General features: G+C 46.1%; 2 protein-coding genes and 1 non-coding gene across 8 annotated transcripts in view; 2 read left to right on the forward strand and 1 right to left on the reverse strand.

The window, feature by feature from the left end:
* The window catches only part of ttll1 (tubulin tyrosine ligase-like family, member 1), a 7,605-nt gene extending 6,093 nt beyond the window's left edge, over positions 1-1,512 (forward strand). The window contains exons 9-10 of the mRNA XM_012828037.3: positions 1-127; positions 756-1,512. The exon at positions 1-127 is cut by the window's left edge and continues 37 nt beyond it. Coding sequence (XP_012683491.1) covers positions 1-127; positions 756-888 — 260 coding nt within the window. The 3' untranslated portion in view covers positions 889-1,512. The remainder of the gene's footprint in view (positions 128-755) is intronic.
* trnay-gua lies at positions 222-311 on the reverse strand. The gene is given in 2 exon segments: positions 222-257; positions 275-311. It is a non-coding gene; the product is annotated as a tRNA-Tyr (tRNA).
* A 1,333-nt stretch (positions 1,513-2,845) lies between the features above and the next one.
* The window catches only part of pacsin2 (protein kinase C and casein kinase substrate in neurons 2), a 31,729-nt gene continuing 17,912 nt past the window's right edge, over positions 2,846-16,662 (forward strand). For 2 of the 6 annotated variants that reach the window (XM_031582403.2, XM_031582405.2), the window contains exons 1-3: positions 2,847-2,984; positions 14,303-14,387; positions 14,749-14,905. In XM_031582403.2, coding sequence (XP_031438263.1) covers positions 14,331-14,387; positions 14,749-14,905 — 214 coding nt within the window. In that variant the 5' untranslated portion in view covers positions 2,847-2,984; positions 14,303-14,330. Of the gene's footprint in view, positions 2,985-14,302; positions 14,388-14,748; positions 14,906-16,662 lie in introns of all 6 variants that reach the window. The other 4 variants (XM_031582404.2, XM_031582406.2, XM_031582407.2 and 1 more) reach the window with 4 other exon arrangements.

The following is a 16,662-nucleotide window of genomic DNA, read 5'->3' on the forward strand; positions in this document are numbered from 1 at the left end:
ATGATCGCATCCTCAAGTACAACTTGATCAACGACACGCTCAATATCGTCACACCCAATGCTGAGATTCCAGACTGCCGATGGAACCGAAGCCCGCCCAAGGAGGCACTGGGGAACTACCAAGTCCTGTGAGTGACATTTGTCCTTGTCCAATCGTCTCACAGATACCCCCTTCCCCTTTCTATTTTGGGGAATGAGAGACCACGCAGCTGCCAAAACACTTCCTTCGAGCCGGATTTGAACCAGCGACCTAAGGATATCTGAGGATTATACCACTACAGTCCTCCGCTCTACCAACTGAGCTATCGAAGGGCTTCAGAGTTAATGATTTATGGCGCTGCCAGAATCCTGGCGCGGTCATAATCCTGGCGCTGTCATCTTTTTTTTTTTCTCAATAATTAGGATATAAAGAACATATTCTTTCAGCCTGCTTCTCCACATGCATTATAAAAAGAATCAACATGTCAAATTATTGAAATTAGATAGATAGATAGATGGATACTTTATTAATCCCGAGGTAATAAAAGAAAATGTCTACATAAAACAATGTCCTGTAATAATATAATATAGGAAAAGAGGATTACAGTTATTGAACATATTTACAGTAGCTGAACTTGCTGTCTCCACTGTCTCTTTTCCTTCCAACTCTTCCTTGTCTTTCTCCACATATTACCCATGTGTTCCTGACGACCATTCCTTTGCCTTTCTCTTTCCATTGCCACCTTTCTTCTCTCCTTCCCTCCTTCTCCTTCTCAGATATGATGAGGAGCAGGCCCTGAGCGAGAGCGCAGACCGTGACCGTGACCTCCGCAGCCGTTCGGGTCAGTCCCTGGGGTCAAAGGGCAGCAGGTCGAGCAGCGTGCGGCCCACCCCGGCCACCTGGAAATGAAGTCACAGGTCATCGCCGGCGAGCAGCACCTTATTTCCTCCAGGAGAAAGACGTGGAGCAAGAGGACTGCAGGGCCGCACAGACTCTGACCCGCTCTGACTATTAGACGTATAACCCTCCTCTGTCGACACACACACACCCTTATGCACACATAGCCAGACTCAGTAATTTGCACAGTATGCATGAAATACATGACTGAATCAAACATAACGAAAGGAAGATGGATGGATAGATGGATGGATGGATTGATGGTAGTATTTGGGAAAGGGATGTGAGGAGAGTAACTTCTTGACTGAATGGATGAAATGGATGAAACTCCGGGATGGGAAAGCTATTAATGACGTCCTGCCATGCATGAAGGGATACTGCCTCTCAGTGACACGAGAGCACAATCACCTGAACCAGATCCAGACCTTTTGTGCTGCAGACTCGACTTCAGTTCCTCTGCAGGAAGTGTATGTCTTCTTTCAAGTGGACCTTCCCTTGTGGGGGGGAGGGGTGGGGTGGGGTGGGGTGTAGGAGCATTTCTGAAATTCACCGTTGTGTCCTGATAGTGTTGTGTGCTTCAGTGTTTGTTGTTTACCGCACAGTGCATTAGAAGGAAATAAAGTCTCTGTAACAGCACAGTGTAGAAGGTCAGCAAGGAAAATGGCTCCTTAGCCAAAGATTCCTACTTCACTTCATTTTCTCAGGTCTAATTTAGTTCATTGGCGGACCAAGACTGCTGTCATTTGATACCCGCTCCCTCGCTTTTTGAAATGTTTGTGCAAAGCAATCTTCCTGGCTTTTAAGATTAATATCACAGGGTCAAAATGACCTACACAGGTTGTATCGCAGTTGCCATGCCAACCCAGCACACTTAAAACTAATTTACATGCCTCCATAGTGATGACCTTGAGCAGCAGCTCAGAATCTGGTCCAGGGGGGTGTTGTTTTTGGCAAGTGGGTTCATAGAACATTACCGTTAACACTCGGTGTTGCCTGCCCCATACACTCAGCTGAACCCATGTCCCACCCGCTAGTTTGTCCAGATGGTTTTGCTGTCAGAGAAATGTTGGCCTTTTTTATGTAGGCCAACAGAAGAACAACTTGTATGCATTTTGTACTGACGTTGCTGACTTTGTGAAATTATTATTTTTGTTAAACGATGCCAAGACTGCTGCCGCATCGTTGGTGTCTCTCGCAAGAAAGTCAGTTCAATATTTTAATTTTACTTTGTGGGGGAGATGCCATCACAATCCTTGATTCCACTGTTGAAACCATAAAGGTATGTAAATACTGAATTACAGAGACCTCCAAAGGACTTTTTAAATTGATATTTAAATAATGCGCAAGACTGTCAAGCATGAAAACAAATTAAATTACTGTTTAAACGTTGTAGTTTTTTCTTTGGTTGGGTTAAACGTAATAATCCCGCAAACGTACCGTGTCAGTGAGGTCTATGTATGGAATGAAATGTGAGCCTATTCTATTCTTATTAGGTTCTAATTCTGCAATGTGTCGTAAAGCCGACAGAAATAGCAGCAGCACCCTCACTCAAAGAGAAATCACCCCTCAGTAAGATACTTTTTAGGCGTCTGCATCTGTACATAACCGTTGTTTCTTTTAAACTATTCTTAAACAAACAGATTATTATATTGTTATAACCGCCCGGGCAAAACTAGTCCGTAAATAATTCACCTTGCTGCCTCAGGGAAGGACCACCAAATATTCGTCTGCAGTGAAAAAAATCTACAGAATTGGTATAGTCTACATTCAATCAAGTGAGATAGATATGTTCTACAATTGCAACATTTTAACCCGGTGAATTCTGGAAACTCAAAAGTGACAATCGTATAGAGCCTAGATAGATTAATCCATCTGGTAGATGTTAAGTTTTACACATCTACTCAGATGAAAAGTGATCAGAAAATGTGTTTGATTTAGGCTGTGGTGGATGTGACGTCAGAGAGGCGCGCCTCCCCCGGTCATTTGTCGACTGAGGAGTGTTGCTTAGAAAAAAGAGAAAAACTGGGGAAGGGAGAACTACATTTTTCTCCAGCCCTTTTATTTTATCTGTTCCATCCCTCACCTGAGTTGGAATAAATCTCGTCAAGGTAAAGTAAAGTTTGTGTTTCTCTAGATCTTTCGATCGCTCAGAGTTTGTTGGGTAAATGAACCGAAGCCACTTTACTTTGCATCAGTCTTGCAGTCTTCTGAGGCAGTCTTCTAACCCCAGGTCTATGAGACTGGCTGGTAACTCGCAACTCGTGTGATCTGACACTGCGGTTCAGACCATTTCACCTGGACTGTCATATTTTCTAATGTTTGTATTATGTATTATGCTTCTGTAAGTTGTAGTCGGTTATGTAGAGGTCTCAGTCAAGTTAATAGTTAAACTAGTGAAGTGAATGAATAGCTGATTGTTTGAATTAAGTTTGGTCTCCAGCTGGTTTTAATCTTAGCTAGCTCAAGCTATGTTAGCTTACTAACGTTATGTGAAATCTTGGGGCATAGAGTATTTTTCCATTGGCTGCATATGCGCACCAAGTCATGTTTCAACTTAATACGCTGTCATTTCTCCCTGTTATAAGTTGCAGTGGGGCTGTATTGGCCTTGACATTTTAGCAAGCTGGCTTTAGTAGGTGGCAATCCTAGCTTCGTTGTTGCTGATTGCTTCTTGTGCAACCCTAAACCTAACGTTAGTCAACCTTGCCTGAGCAGCCCTGAACAGAGTGTATTTAGAGATAGGAATTCGGTTGATCAGGTAATGAGTCACACTTTAGAGTCCAGAGTCTAATCAATAGGACAGAATTGATCTGGGATAGATTACGCACCGAAGGGGAGGCTTATCTCGTTGCCATCAATTTATGCGGAATATGCGTGAACAAGAGTAGCAGCGTTTCACCGAGGAAGGGCGGGGTTCGTACTTGTAGGTGAAGTTATCTGTCAGCATGTGTCCGTGTCCCACAAGTTAAATTGGCAAATGAACATAAATTTAGCAATTTTTGTCTGAATGAAGTCGAAAAGGTGGGGGGAAACCTGTTCAGTCTGTGCTCATTCTACATTAATTCTTTCTACTGATCTTATAGTAATTTACTAAAAGGTTTTTGGCTACAGATTAACACATCGCCCGTGCAGTAGACACACAATTTTCCCCCGACGCATGTTTATCTACCGGGTAAATGTTATTTCTCTTTACCTAGCTTGATGTTGTTAATGAATGTATGGAACTAAGTTAGCCAACTATTTGGATGACCATCCTTTCTCACTGTTCAGTCATGTCCATGTGAAGAAACAGTGCGGTTTGATCTGAACTCGTGAGTTGTTCTGTCAGTGGGGCAAACCCATGATAAGATAGGAATATGGATAAAGGCTTAACTCCTTGACAGTCGCTGTTTGTCAGGTTTAAGTTGACACGATAAGGGTTCTGCTTACTATGTAGGCACTGGTCTAAGCTAGCAGTGGTAAAGAGTTAACAGGTGTGGTAAACTGGAGCTGAAGCAGTAGTGAAAGCTCAGAGCAGAGGCAGCCCCTGGTTCCTGCTTTTGTTGGCAAAGGAGGCCCGGACCCATGTGCTGCAACCAGGGGGAACCACAGGAAGCGGCCCGGAGACACAGCGCTGGCTTTTCCCGTGCTTATGGAACACCCCCGTTTCCCCCTATTATGAGGACACAGGGTCTCTCTCTCTCTCTCACTCTCAAACACACACACACGCATACGCACGCACACACACTCTCTTTCTCACACTCACACTCACACACACTTACACACATTCTCTGTCTCTCACACACACACACACACACACTCACACTCACACACACACACTCTTTCCACCCTCTTGTCATAATTTCTGGAATCAAAGAGGCACTGTAATGCCATTGTTTAAAGTAGTTGTTGGATAGTTTAATTGGAAGATAGAAATCATCAGTACCTGGCTGCCACTGAAGCCCATCCGGTTAGTATGAGATCAGTGATGGCACGCAGCTGTCAAGCTGTAGTCAGGGAATGGTATGTAAACTCTCTGGGACAAACATGAAATTGTGCACAGTACTTTCCCACTGCGAGTCAATTTCTACTAGTTCTTACCACCGCCGGGTGAGAATGCGAAGTGTACACAAATTGTATGTAACCATGGCAACCACTTAAGGGTGCATACACAAGCATGAAACTCATTTCGACTCGGGTGTTTGAGTGGAAATAGCCTGATGGAAGAGCTTATGTCCGTTTTGCTCTCACTGCTGTGTACATCAGCTGTCTTTTTTTTCTTTCTTTCGTTTTTCTGTGAAAGTGAAAGTGTAGAAACCCAGTTTTGGATATTGTGGTCCTAGATGCCCTTGATCAGTATGCTAAGATAAGGCAAAACATTGCATAGTTAGTTGTCTTCTGTGGTATTGTGTTCTAAAAGGATTCATAGTTTTTAATAGAAGTAGTTTGTCTCTCGCTCTCTCTCTCTTTCTGTTTTGTTTCTCCTTCTCCCTCTCTCTGTTCCCTTTGGCACCTGAGGCCCAATATGTGATCACAGTTTCATGTGATGACGCGACTCTGCCCGGCTAGCTTCCTCATTACATAACAATGCTCCTCTGTTGTTGGACAGCCATCTCTGTGGCAACGGGGTTCTATGGAAAGATGCCAGTGAGGGCAGGCTCACCCTCCCAGGCCTTCTCAGACAGAAGCCATGTGGATCCCACACCAGCTGAAGAACCAGACCGTGTGTGTGTGTGTGTGTGTGTGTGTGTGTGTGCTGCTGCGGTGACCAACCGGATGTTACCTCACATTCATTTAGCTAAGGCTAATATTTACCCTCATGGTGTGCCTAGTATAGGAGGGAGGCCTGACACCATTACTGTGTCGATCACAACTGACAGGAAGCAATGCACACTGAGCCCGCAAGCTTAAGCTGCTGAGCGAGATGCCTGAATCTGTGGTGACTTCTTCCACAGGTGTGTGAGTCTCAGATGCGTTGCACACTGTGTGTCAGTCTCAGATGTGTTGCACACTGTGTGTGTGTGTGTGTTTGTGTGAGTGTGCCCCTATAGTAGTAGTATTCCATGTTTAGTTTAGTTTAGTTTAGTTTAGTTTAGTTTAGTTTAGTTCTGACTGTTTGTATGGGTGAAAAGGATTCACTGCATTGGTGCTTCATGGACTTGTTTGTGCTTGTCTGTGTTTGTGTGTGTGTTCGTGTAAAGCTGGGATGGATCACATGTTGTGGTTCCCCACGCTGTCAATCAGCTCGTAAACCAGTACATTTGGCAGGCTGTCATTGTCACACTGCCTGTGGTCAGGCCCTAGAAGCCTCTGCCCCTTTTAATGACAGAGACTCGGAGACAGATGTGTGTGTCTGTCTGTGTGTGTGTGTCTGTTTGTGTCTGTGTGTGCCTGTGTGTATGTGTGTGTGTTTGGGGAAAAAGAGATATACACACAACGCATTGGGGGACCAAACAGTTATGAGACAATGATGTGGTTGTGGTGATTAGTTTGCTGTCTGGCTCACCAGCCTTATGGAAACTTCCCTCGGTTGGAGTCAGTTTGGAAAAGCAGAGTTTATTTATATATTTATTTTCAGTAAAAAAACATGTCGGTGTCATGTTTGGCACATTGGGGAAATAGGCATCTCCAGAGTCTCATTTTGGCATAACTGAACAGACCTGCCTGTCACAGTCACATTCTGCCTGTCACAGTCTGAGAGAATGTCTGCTTCGGAAATAGATCCAGGGTGAAGATCAGGGAGAGAGAGAGGAAGGGGGAGAGAGGAAGAGAGGGAGAGAGAAAGGGGGAGCGAAGAAGAGAAGGAGCAAAGGAGAGAGGGAGCAAAGGAGAGAGGGAGAGAGAAAGGGGGAGCAAAGAAGAGAGGGAGCGAAGAAGAGGGGGAGCAAAGAAGAGGGGGAGCAAAGAAGAGGGGGAGCGAAGAAGAGAGGGAGCGAAGAAGAGAGGGAGAGAGGAAGGGGGAGCAAAGAAGAGGGAGAGGCGAATATGGAAAAGGTCACAGGCATCTCAGGCCTCATCCCTGGAGTGGCGTCTAAAGAAAACGACTTGTTCGCCCCGTCATGAAACCTCCACGTGCTTTCAGTCTCTGGGGAAATACCATTCCAACCCTTGGCATAGCAGCTTTTCATAGCTCTCTCTCTCTTTCCCTTTCTCTTTCTCTCTCTCTCTCTCTCTGTTTCCCTTTATATTTCTCTTTCTATCTTTTCTTTATCTCCCCTCGTCTCTCTCTGTTCTCAGACAGGAGAAAATAGGTATGATTAACAGGAGAGTGTCATCCAGAGGCCTGCTCTCTGTGTTAGCGAGCGAGTAGGGGGTGTGTGTGCGTGTGTGAGCATCTGCACTCGCTCGCTCGCTCGCTCATTTGGTTTATCTTGTGTCATGGAGTGAGCGATTGTGTATTGGGAGTCTCTCTCAGCCCAGATAAGCCTAGAACAGAAACATGAGCACACAGGAGAGCGGCTGGGCACGTTAGGTATGACATCACTCATTGGTTTCCAGGCAGACGTCACCCATATATAGACCAGCTCTGCATGGCTTCCATATGGAGAAGCAGTACATATGTATACACACACACACACACACACACACACACACACACTGCCATATTGGTGTCTGGTTTTCATCAAAACATGGACACACAGACTCTCATACACACACTCAAATATGCGGGAGCAGCTTAAAGGTTAGAAAAGCGGGCCCAAGACTGAAAGGTCACCGGTTCGATTCCCTGGACTTTCCCCTCCCCTGAGCAAGGCACCTAACCAACTGCTTCCTGGGTTGCTTTGGCTGTTCCAGTGCGCTTTGTGTTGACATCAGGGCTCGCCTGCCTGCTGACCTCGCTCCACTCTGGGTGTCCTGGAGACCTTTGGAGTCGCTATCGCCACGGGCGTATCGCTGTTTGCTTCAGCATTACCAGGGTGTGTGTGTGTGTGTGTGTGAGTGGAGAGTGCTTACTGTTTATTCAACGCATTCTTTCAATTCTGCCTTAATCGGCTTAGCTCTGCTATCTCCCAGCTTTTTTCTAAAGAGGAGTTATCTAGATAGTAGCTCAGCTGTTGCTACAGTTCTGTGTGTGTGTGTGTGTGTGTGTGTGTGTGTGTACAATGTTTGACATCTCCACTACCTTTTTGTGTGACAAGAGGTCTGATTTATTGGAGTATTCCTCTGTGTGTGTGTGTGTGTGTGTGTGTGTGTGTGTGTGTGTGTGTGTGTGTGTGTGTGTGTGTGTATTCTCACCGTGTGTGTGTGTGTGTGTGTGTGTGTGTGTGGACTTTGCACCAGTAGTTCTCAATGAGTCCCAACATTCCCCATGGTCATTCACTTGCAACCCACATTGTATGAAGTTCAAATCATGAAATAAACATAAAAATATAAACATAAACAAAGGGTCTACTGTTATCCCAGCATTCACAGCACATTAGCCGAAGTCTGACATCAGATAGATTTGAAAGTAGTGTTTTTCCACACTGTTATCTGTTCAGTTATCTGGGGAGTGTGTGTTTTCATCTTTTGCCCAACTTAATGATTCAAACTTCACCTTATATTCTTCTGTCTCTGCGCCCTTTTCTCTTTGAGATTGAGGCATGAGAACCACGCAGACTCAGCCTTTTGCCATTTCAAAATAAAAGCTAAGTGTTCATCCATTTTCTACAAAAGCCGTTAAAGTCCCGAAGGAACACACGCACTAGGCGACCTATTAAGAATGATTCCGTAACCCAAGTTTTGGGTCCCAACCCCCCGGTTGAGAAACACTGCTCTAGACCCCGCTCTGCTCCTCTTGGTGTGTCCATGTTGCCTCAGAGGAGGAACCTCCCACGTTCAGCGTTCACCAACTCTGATGTCACATCCAGGTTTCATTTCAGCTCAACACACGCGGTGTCAGTACTCTCAGTACCCCGTCCCCCTAAGCGCTCTCATTTCTGCTTTTTAGGACAATACGCCTAATAGGGAAAAGAGGAACTGAATCTCAGTGTCAGGTGTAACCTTGCCCACACACACACACACACACACACACACACACACACTTTGTTTTTCCATCACTTTAATCTCATTCTTTTGTCTTCCCCTCTCATCTCTGTCTTTGTTGCTCATACAGTCAGCCCTCTCTTGGCTCTGCCTGCCTGCCTGCCTGCCTGCCTTTCTGGCAGGGTCAGAGGTCACGTAAACAGGTAGCTGAGAGTCAGCTGAAGGCCACTTGCGTATTCTGAACTGCCATTCAGCAGAACAGGGCAGACCTCAGTTGAATTTCTCTTGTTTTGGTCACTGCAATCAGCTGATATCCCCCCCGCCCACCACAGCTTTTCACACAAACAAACAAACAAACAAAGGCACCGCAGAACTGCACGGAGCATTCCAGGTGCTTGCTCCGTCGCGTTCCGTTGTTTCCACGGCAGCGATTGTTGAGCCCCGGAGGGAGGGCCCCAGAAAAGAACACAGAAGGGGCCGTCCACCGCAAATGCCCGCTTAAAATACTCCATACGTGTCCACAAACAGGGAGTCACATTGGAAGCACACCGAGGGCCTTTGATGGACTAGCACAAAGCCTAAACATGTCTAGAGCCCCACATAGACTTATTGTCCCTCTGTTGTTGCTTTTTTGAGCTTTAATCAGGAGCTCGGCAATCCACACTGACTGTTCCCATTAGTTCAGGAACTGGAGAGCGCTGCCAGCTCTGGAGTCAGCTGAACCTTTGGCACGTGGCTGATCGAGCACACTCAGCACCGGGGCATCCTCACACATTGTGTTCCTCTTCAAATGAACTAAATCACCTTACAATTATTGTGTGTGTGCGGTTAGGTAATTGTGTGTGTGTGTGTGCGGTTAGGTATTTGTGTGTGTGTGTGTGTGTGTGTGTTTGTGTGTGTGTGCATGTTTGTGATTTAGGAGTTTGCATGTGTGTGTGGTTAGGTATTTGTGTGTGTGTGTGGTTGGGTATTTGTGTGTGTGTGTGTGTAGGGTCACACATGTTGACGCGATGCAGTCTTGCTGAGTGTGTGAGGGAGGCACCCGGAGAGCTGAGGGGAGCAGCAGGCTGTGTGCTGACTAGAGATGCAGCAGCCAGAAGTGCTGAGACAGCACACCTGCGACCAGACACACACACACACACACACACACACACACACACTCTCACTCTCTCTCTCTCTCTCTCCCCCTCCTCCATGTCTCTCTCTGTCACTCTCTCTTTTTGTGCTTCTTCTCCCGACACACACACACACTGTCTCCCAGTCTCACTCAAGGGGCAGGTGTACTCCCACAGACATGGCTTCACGCAGTGCAGACACAGACACAGACGTGTGCATGGATGTCTCTGAAGTAAACTGGTTTTTAAACTCGCTGTGACGGGCATGTCTCAGCACACAAGCTCCAGCACTCAATCACAGTGTTTGATATACTATCTCATCATCATGTGAACCTACAGCAAAGTCATCGCTACCTTAAAATATATCATTGCTGCTAATCTAATCACCTATGATTCACTAAAGCACGAAATAAACAAACTCATTTGATCAGGGGGGTCTCCTGTAGTTTTATTCCTAGGGATCCAACATAGTAATGAAAAATGTGCATCTTTACTGCTAGTCTAGCTTAGCTAAAAGGATAAATAGCGTAAGTAGATCGTTTTCAAGCACTGGAAACAAGTTCATGCACATGCGCAGGCAACATACACCAGTCTGCGCCGACACAAAACGGGTGCTGTGCGGACTGTTCTGTTGACGGAATTTGCCCCATGCGCACCGTGCGTGCACTGTGTGCAGACCGTGCCCACGGGAGTATACCTGCCCCTTTAGGCATATACACACACTCACTCTCTCTCTCACACACACACACACACACACACACACACACACACAGAAGGGGAGAATCCCTGACTCGCTTGTCTGGAAAAAGACAGAGTGTGTTTGTGTGTTTGTGTGTGTGTGTGAGGTAGTGAGAGAGAGCCTGCAGGGCAGCATGAATGTGAATGTTTAACTGAAAAACCCCAAATGTAGTTTTCTGCCAGGCCACAGTGAATACTGCTCTTGTTCGGGGGGTGGAAGTCACCAATAATAGTTTCTCTATCATCTCTGTGTGTGTGTGTGTGTGTGTGTGTGTGTGTGTGTGTGTGTGTGTGTGTGTGTGTGTGTGTGTGTGTGTGTGTGTGTGTGTGTGTGTGTGTGTGTGTGTGTGTGTGTGTGTGTGTGTGTGTGTGTGTGTGTGTGTGTGTGTGTGTGTGTGTGTGTGTGTGTGTGAGAGAGAGAGAGAGACATGAGAACTGTGTGTGAGACATGAGAACTGTGTGTGTGTGTGAGAGAGACATGAGAACTGTGTGTGTGTGTGTGTGTGTGTGTGCACGCACAGAGAGAGCAGCGCTACAGATCCTCTTACTCTGAGGAGACTGCAGCGGTGCTCCGAGGTCCCTAAGAAGGGCCCAGACGGCCAGATCTCCTGCATAATCTCCAAACCCAAACAGAAGGCTGTAGAGATCACCCCGCTGAGGGCTTTGCCATGCCAACATGCCGTCGCATAATATGCACTCAATAAAGTATAGGAAATCCTATCATTTAATCAGTCATTACACTGATGCTGCTGCTACTGCTACTACTACTACTACTGCTGATACTACTACTGCTACTACTACTACTACTGCTATTACTACTGCTACTACTACTACTACTACTACTACTGCTATTACTACTGCTACTGCTACTGCTGCTACTACTACTGCTGCTACTACTGCTACTGCTACTGCTGCTGCTACTACTACTACTACTCTGCTGCACCATCATGCCAGCACAGAGGCCATTACACAGTCATTTAGGATAAGAGATCACATTATCCTCCTAACTAATAATAGTGGTGGCAGTAGTAGTGGTAGAATAGTGGTAGTGGTGGTGATGGTGGCAGTAGTGGTGCTGCAGTCAGCAATAATACATTTACCAGACAGAACATATTCAAAGAGAATTACAGTGAAGTGCAGATATACCTTTTCATCAAAAGTAAATGATCAAAAGTGAAGTCCATTGCAGTGAAGGTTGGGTTCTAGTCAGGAAGGAACTTTGACTTTGACCAGAGCACCGTGTTCCAGCTGCACAGAGAGGAAAGTTAGAGTTCGAGTTAGAGCACTGCTTCAGGGGTCAGGCCTCAAGCTACCTCTCCAGGGAAGGGATGACAGACATGGATAGGGAGGCTGGGAACAAAAGCGGCAGATGGAGGAGAGGAGAGGGGGAAAGATAGAAAGAGAGAGCGGGGGAGGGGGGGAGAGTCCCGGAACTCAGGGAAGAGAAGACGGAGAAGAGGGGATTTAGTGAGAGAGAGGGAGAGAGAGAGGGAGAGCGGGAGAAGGAGGAGTGACAGAGAAGGCTCTGTGTGCAGGGCTCAGCTGTGTGACACTCGGAGAACGGAAACGTCCCCCACAGCGTGTGTGTGCTCAAAGTGGGGTGTTCACATCAAGACACACACATTGACGCGCTTTCTCTCTAAATCTTTTTTGTTTACATTAAAACACATTAACATGTGCACACAAACACACACACACACACACACACACACACACACACACACACCGCTTCATTCTCCCCCTGTTCTGTTTTCATACACATACACACATACCACATACCCTCACACCAGCTCATTAACCTTTGATATACATTTGTCATCCTTTCCGAATACATGCACGCACATGCACACACACACACCAGGTTTACACTGAGTGCTGCAGGGGTCTTGAGCCTCAGTTCAGTACCACAGAATTTAGCACTGACATATATGTGTGTGTGTGTGTGTGTGTGTGTGTGTTTTGATCAGCTCTGCATTGAGAAATATTTGAGGAATGTGGGAACAGTGTAAGACTTGCCAGGATGCTGTTTTCTGAGCACAGCGATAACAATGGCTCAGGTTTCTCCTATTCAAATAGTTGCCCTTGACTGAGTCAGTGGAGGCAATACCAGCTACTGCGGTTGTGTGTCTGTGTCTGCGTGTGTGTGTGCTTGTTTTTGACTTCTGTGATATTGACGTAATCTGTTATTGTTGTATCTTTTGCTGCCCGATGAGAGAGCTCTATTGTTAAGTTTTGCATATCTTGTAGTGGATTACCTCCGACCTATACAGTGGTTACAGATGGATTCTAGTCTCGCATTGAAATTATGAAGTTCTTTGTTGAGATGGTCATCAGAGTCCTTGCTGTTTAGTCATTGGTGTGTGTGTGTGTGTGTGTGTGTGTGTGTGTGTGTGTGTGTGTGTGTGTGTGTGTGTGTGTGTGTGTGTGTGTGTGTGTTTCTCTGTCTCTGTCAGCTACAGCTGTCTGAGTCAGAGTCAGAAGTGTGTGACTATCTGGTGTCCAAGGTTACAAGCCACATGCGCTCTCAACACAGTGGGAGCAAACCAAATACAGCGAACCACAATACGGCTGTGAGCTCTTTCCTTCCTCTTTAGCGCTTTCTCTCTCTCTCTCTCTCTGTCAGCCCCTCTTCCCTTGCTCATTTATTGCCTCAACGTGTGTGTGTGTGTGTGTGTGTGTGTGTGTGTGTGTGTGTGTGTGTGTGTGTGTGTGTGTGTGTGTGTGTGCTGTGTGCTGTGTGTGTGGCGTGAGTTGCTAAATCGTGGAAAGTATGAGTGTCCCCGCTGTAGCGTAGCTGTAGCGGTGCCTGTGGAGCGGGCCTCTGAGTGGCCGGCAGGATAAAGCCGCTTTAGCGAGCCTGGAGCAAGGGTCACAGCGCTGCCGAGAATGGCTGGAATTTTCATCACCTCCCCTGGAAAGAAAATGGCTCACCCCACCTCCAGAGACAGAGGGCAGGGTGTGTGTGGGAGGAAAAAAAAGTGGGTGGTGTGTGTGTGTGTGTGAGAGAGAATAAGAGAGGGGTGAGAGAGAGAGAGGGGTGGGCGACGCTGGGTTATTAAGAGTCACAGTGAAAGATCTCACACACTCGTAGGTCAAATGTAGCGCCCAGTTGGACTTGCGTCATCAATTTGTGCCCCAAGTTGACACCCAGGTCTAACCAATCGACTGGCTAGTCTTACTGCAGTGGTGCAGCTCTGATAATGTGTTTCATTTGTTGATGATTACTGTGGTGATGTGTTCTATTTGGTGGTGATGTGTTCTATTTGGTGGTGATGACTGGGATCATGCTGACTGGGATCATGCTAACTGGGATCATGCTAACTGGGATCATGCTAACTGGGATCATTACATTTAGTCATTTAGCAGACGCTTTTATCCAAAGCGACTTACATATGTGCGACTTAAAATGTATACACATTTTACATTTACACTGATGGCACACTGCACATCAGGAGCAATTAGGGGTTCAGTGTCTTGCTCAAGGACGCTTCGACAGGGAATCGAACTAGCAACCTTCTGATTACTAACCGACTTCTCTACCTCCTGTACCACTGTCGCCCCTATCATGCTGTCTGTGATCATGCTGACTGGGATCATGCTAACTGTGACTGTGTTGTTGTGTGTTTCAGAGGACCTTGAGCAGATAGGGAAGCAGCCATGTCTGGCACATACAATGACTCGTTGACCGACGTCTCCAGTGACAGCTTTTGGGAGGTACTCTACTGTACAACAAAAACAACACCCACACACACACACACACACACACACACACACACAGCCATTTGTCAAACACCATCACACAGGCACTCATTGCTTTTATACATTTTAACTTTTGACCTCTACAACATACACACACACACACACACACTCACGCACACAGACTCACACACACAAACACTGGCTCGTTCAATCATTCACCAACAGACAGATGCAGCATGGCGGTTGTTCCATAGCTTAAAAGACTATCACGTTTTAGAACCAACTTCCATGGAAACAAAGTGCTGAATGTTATCTTTGACTTAGGGAACCCATTTTAGTAGTGTACACTGACTGTGTGTGTTTGGTGGCGCCTCAGGTGGGAAACTACAAGCGCACGGTGCGGCGTGTCGACGATGGCAACCGGCTGTGCAACGACCTGATGAACTGCATCCACGAGCGGGCACGCATCGAGAAGGCCTACGCCCAGCAGCTGACCGAGTGGGCCAAGCGCTGGAGACAGCTCATTGATAAAGGTACACACACACACACACACACACACACACACACACACACAGGGAAACCCACATTCATGGACACACACAAACATATTTATAAAATGACTGTGAACACGGTTCCCGTACTCAACATGGTATGGCCACACACACACACACACACCACACACCACACACATTAAACGACTATGCATGCTGTACCCATGCTATACATTAGTCCTTCCGGAAATTCATTGTGTGCCATGCCGCAGTCGCAGACAACAACACCAACAACCATCAATGCCAGAGCACCTCAACAAAATCACAGATAAATAATAACAACCAGTACATTCTATAATAGATTAAAATTAGGTGCAGCATTCTCACACGCAGACGTTCAGTTATTTTTGGTGCACAGTTTGTTCAGCAATGCAATACTAGTAGGCACACATGATCTGTGAGCTCAGTTGGTTTGGAAGAATGGCACCCTATACCGTCCGCCTGATGGTAACACCTACGTATATGTATACACTAAATAGGGGACGCTGTGTGTGTGTGTGTGTGTGTGTGTGTGTGTGTGTGTGTGTGTGTGTGTGTGTGTGTGTGTGTGTGTGTGTGTGTGTGTGTGTGTGTGTGTGTGTGTGTGTGTGTGTGTGTGTGTGTGTGTGTGTGTGTGTGTGTGTGTGTGTGTGTGTGTGAGAAGGAGGGGTGATATGCTAAATAGGGGACGCTATACATCTCTAACAATCTCCTGCGCTTTTCTCACCACTCAAGACCCACAGGTCATCGTCAAGCCATGTTTCTGTGTTCCAGCAGTCTTACTGGACACATTGACCATCTTATGTTTCTGTGTTCCAGCAGTCTTACTGGACACATTGACCATCTTATGTTTCTGTGTTCCAGCAGTCTTACTGGACACATTGACCATCTTATGTTTCTGTGTTCCAGCAGTCTTACTGGACACATTGACCATCTTATGTTTCTGTGTTCCAACAGTCTTACTGGACACATTGACCATCTTATGTTTCTGTGTTCCAGCAGTCTTACTGGACACATTGACCATCTTATGTTTCTGTGTTCCAGCAGTCTTACTGGACACATTGACCATCTTATGTTTCTGTGTTCCAGCAGTCTTACTGGACACATTGGCCATCTTATGTTTCTGTGTTCCAGCAGTCTTAGTATTGACCCTCTTATGCAGTTTGGTTTTATTATTCACTGACAAGAAAAACTCCCAGGCAATGAAACTAAAAGTTAAGATGTTCTCTGCAAAGGTGTGTCAGAAGAGGGCCAGTATGTCCCTGTCCAGTCTATCCTGTCTCAGTTTACACATAAGAAATAGACGCTGAGGACCTTTCTTATAGATAGCATTTCAATTACAATCTGTGGTTAGCGTCTATTATTGTTTTTAAGTATTTACAGTAATATACCACTTCAGTGCCCTCCCCATCAATAGTCATTTGTTGGTGGGTGTTAACCATTCCTAAAATAAACTCACTGAAGTCATTTTTTCCTTTTTTTTTCTTCTTTGCTCAAAGAATGCTTTTCACAGAAACAGTCGATACACACCCAGACACGTATTACATCAAAATAACTATGCTCACCAGTGTAAGGGCTTTCCTCAGGCCAAACACATGCACATTGAACTTCTAAAAATACTGTACTCACAAATAACTGCCTGTTCCACAAAATGGTTCCACACTAGTGTTCAGATGTGCTCCTTGACAAAGCTACTGGGTTTACCACACAACCAACAGATATTCCCATCAACTCGTGTCCCGTTTTAAGAGGTGCACCCA

The sequence above is a fragment of the Clupea harengus genome, chromosome 16, assembly GCF_900700415.2.
Source record: "Clupea harengus chromosome 16, Ch_v2.0.2, whole genome shotgun sequence".
Taxonomy (NCBI): domain Eukaryota; kingdom Metazoa; phylum Chordata; class Actinopteri; order Clupeiformes; family Clupeidae; genus Clupea; species Clupea harengus.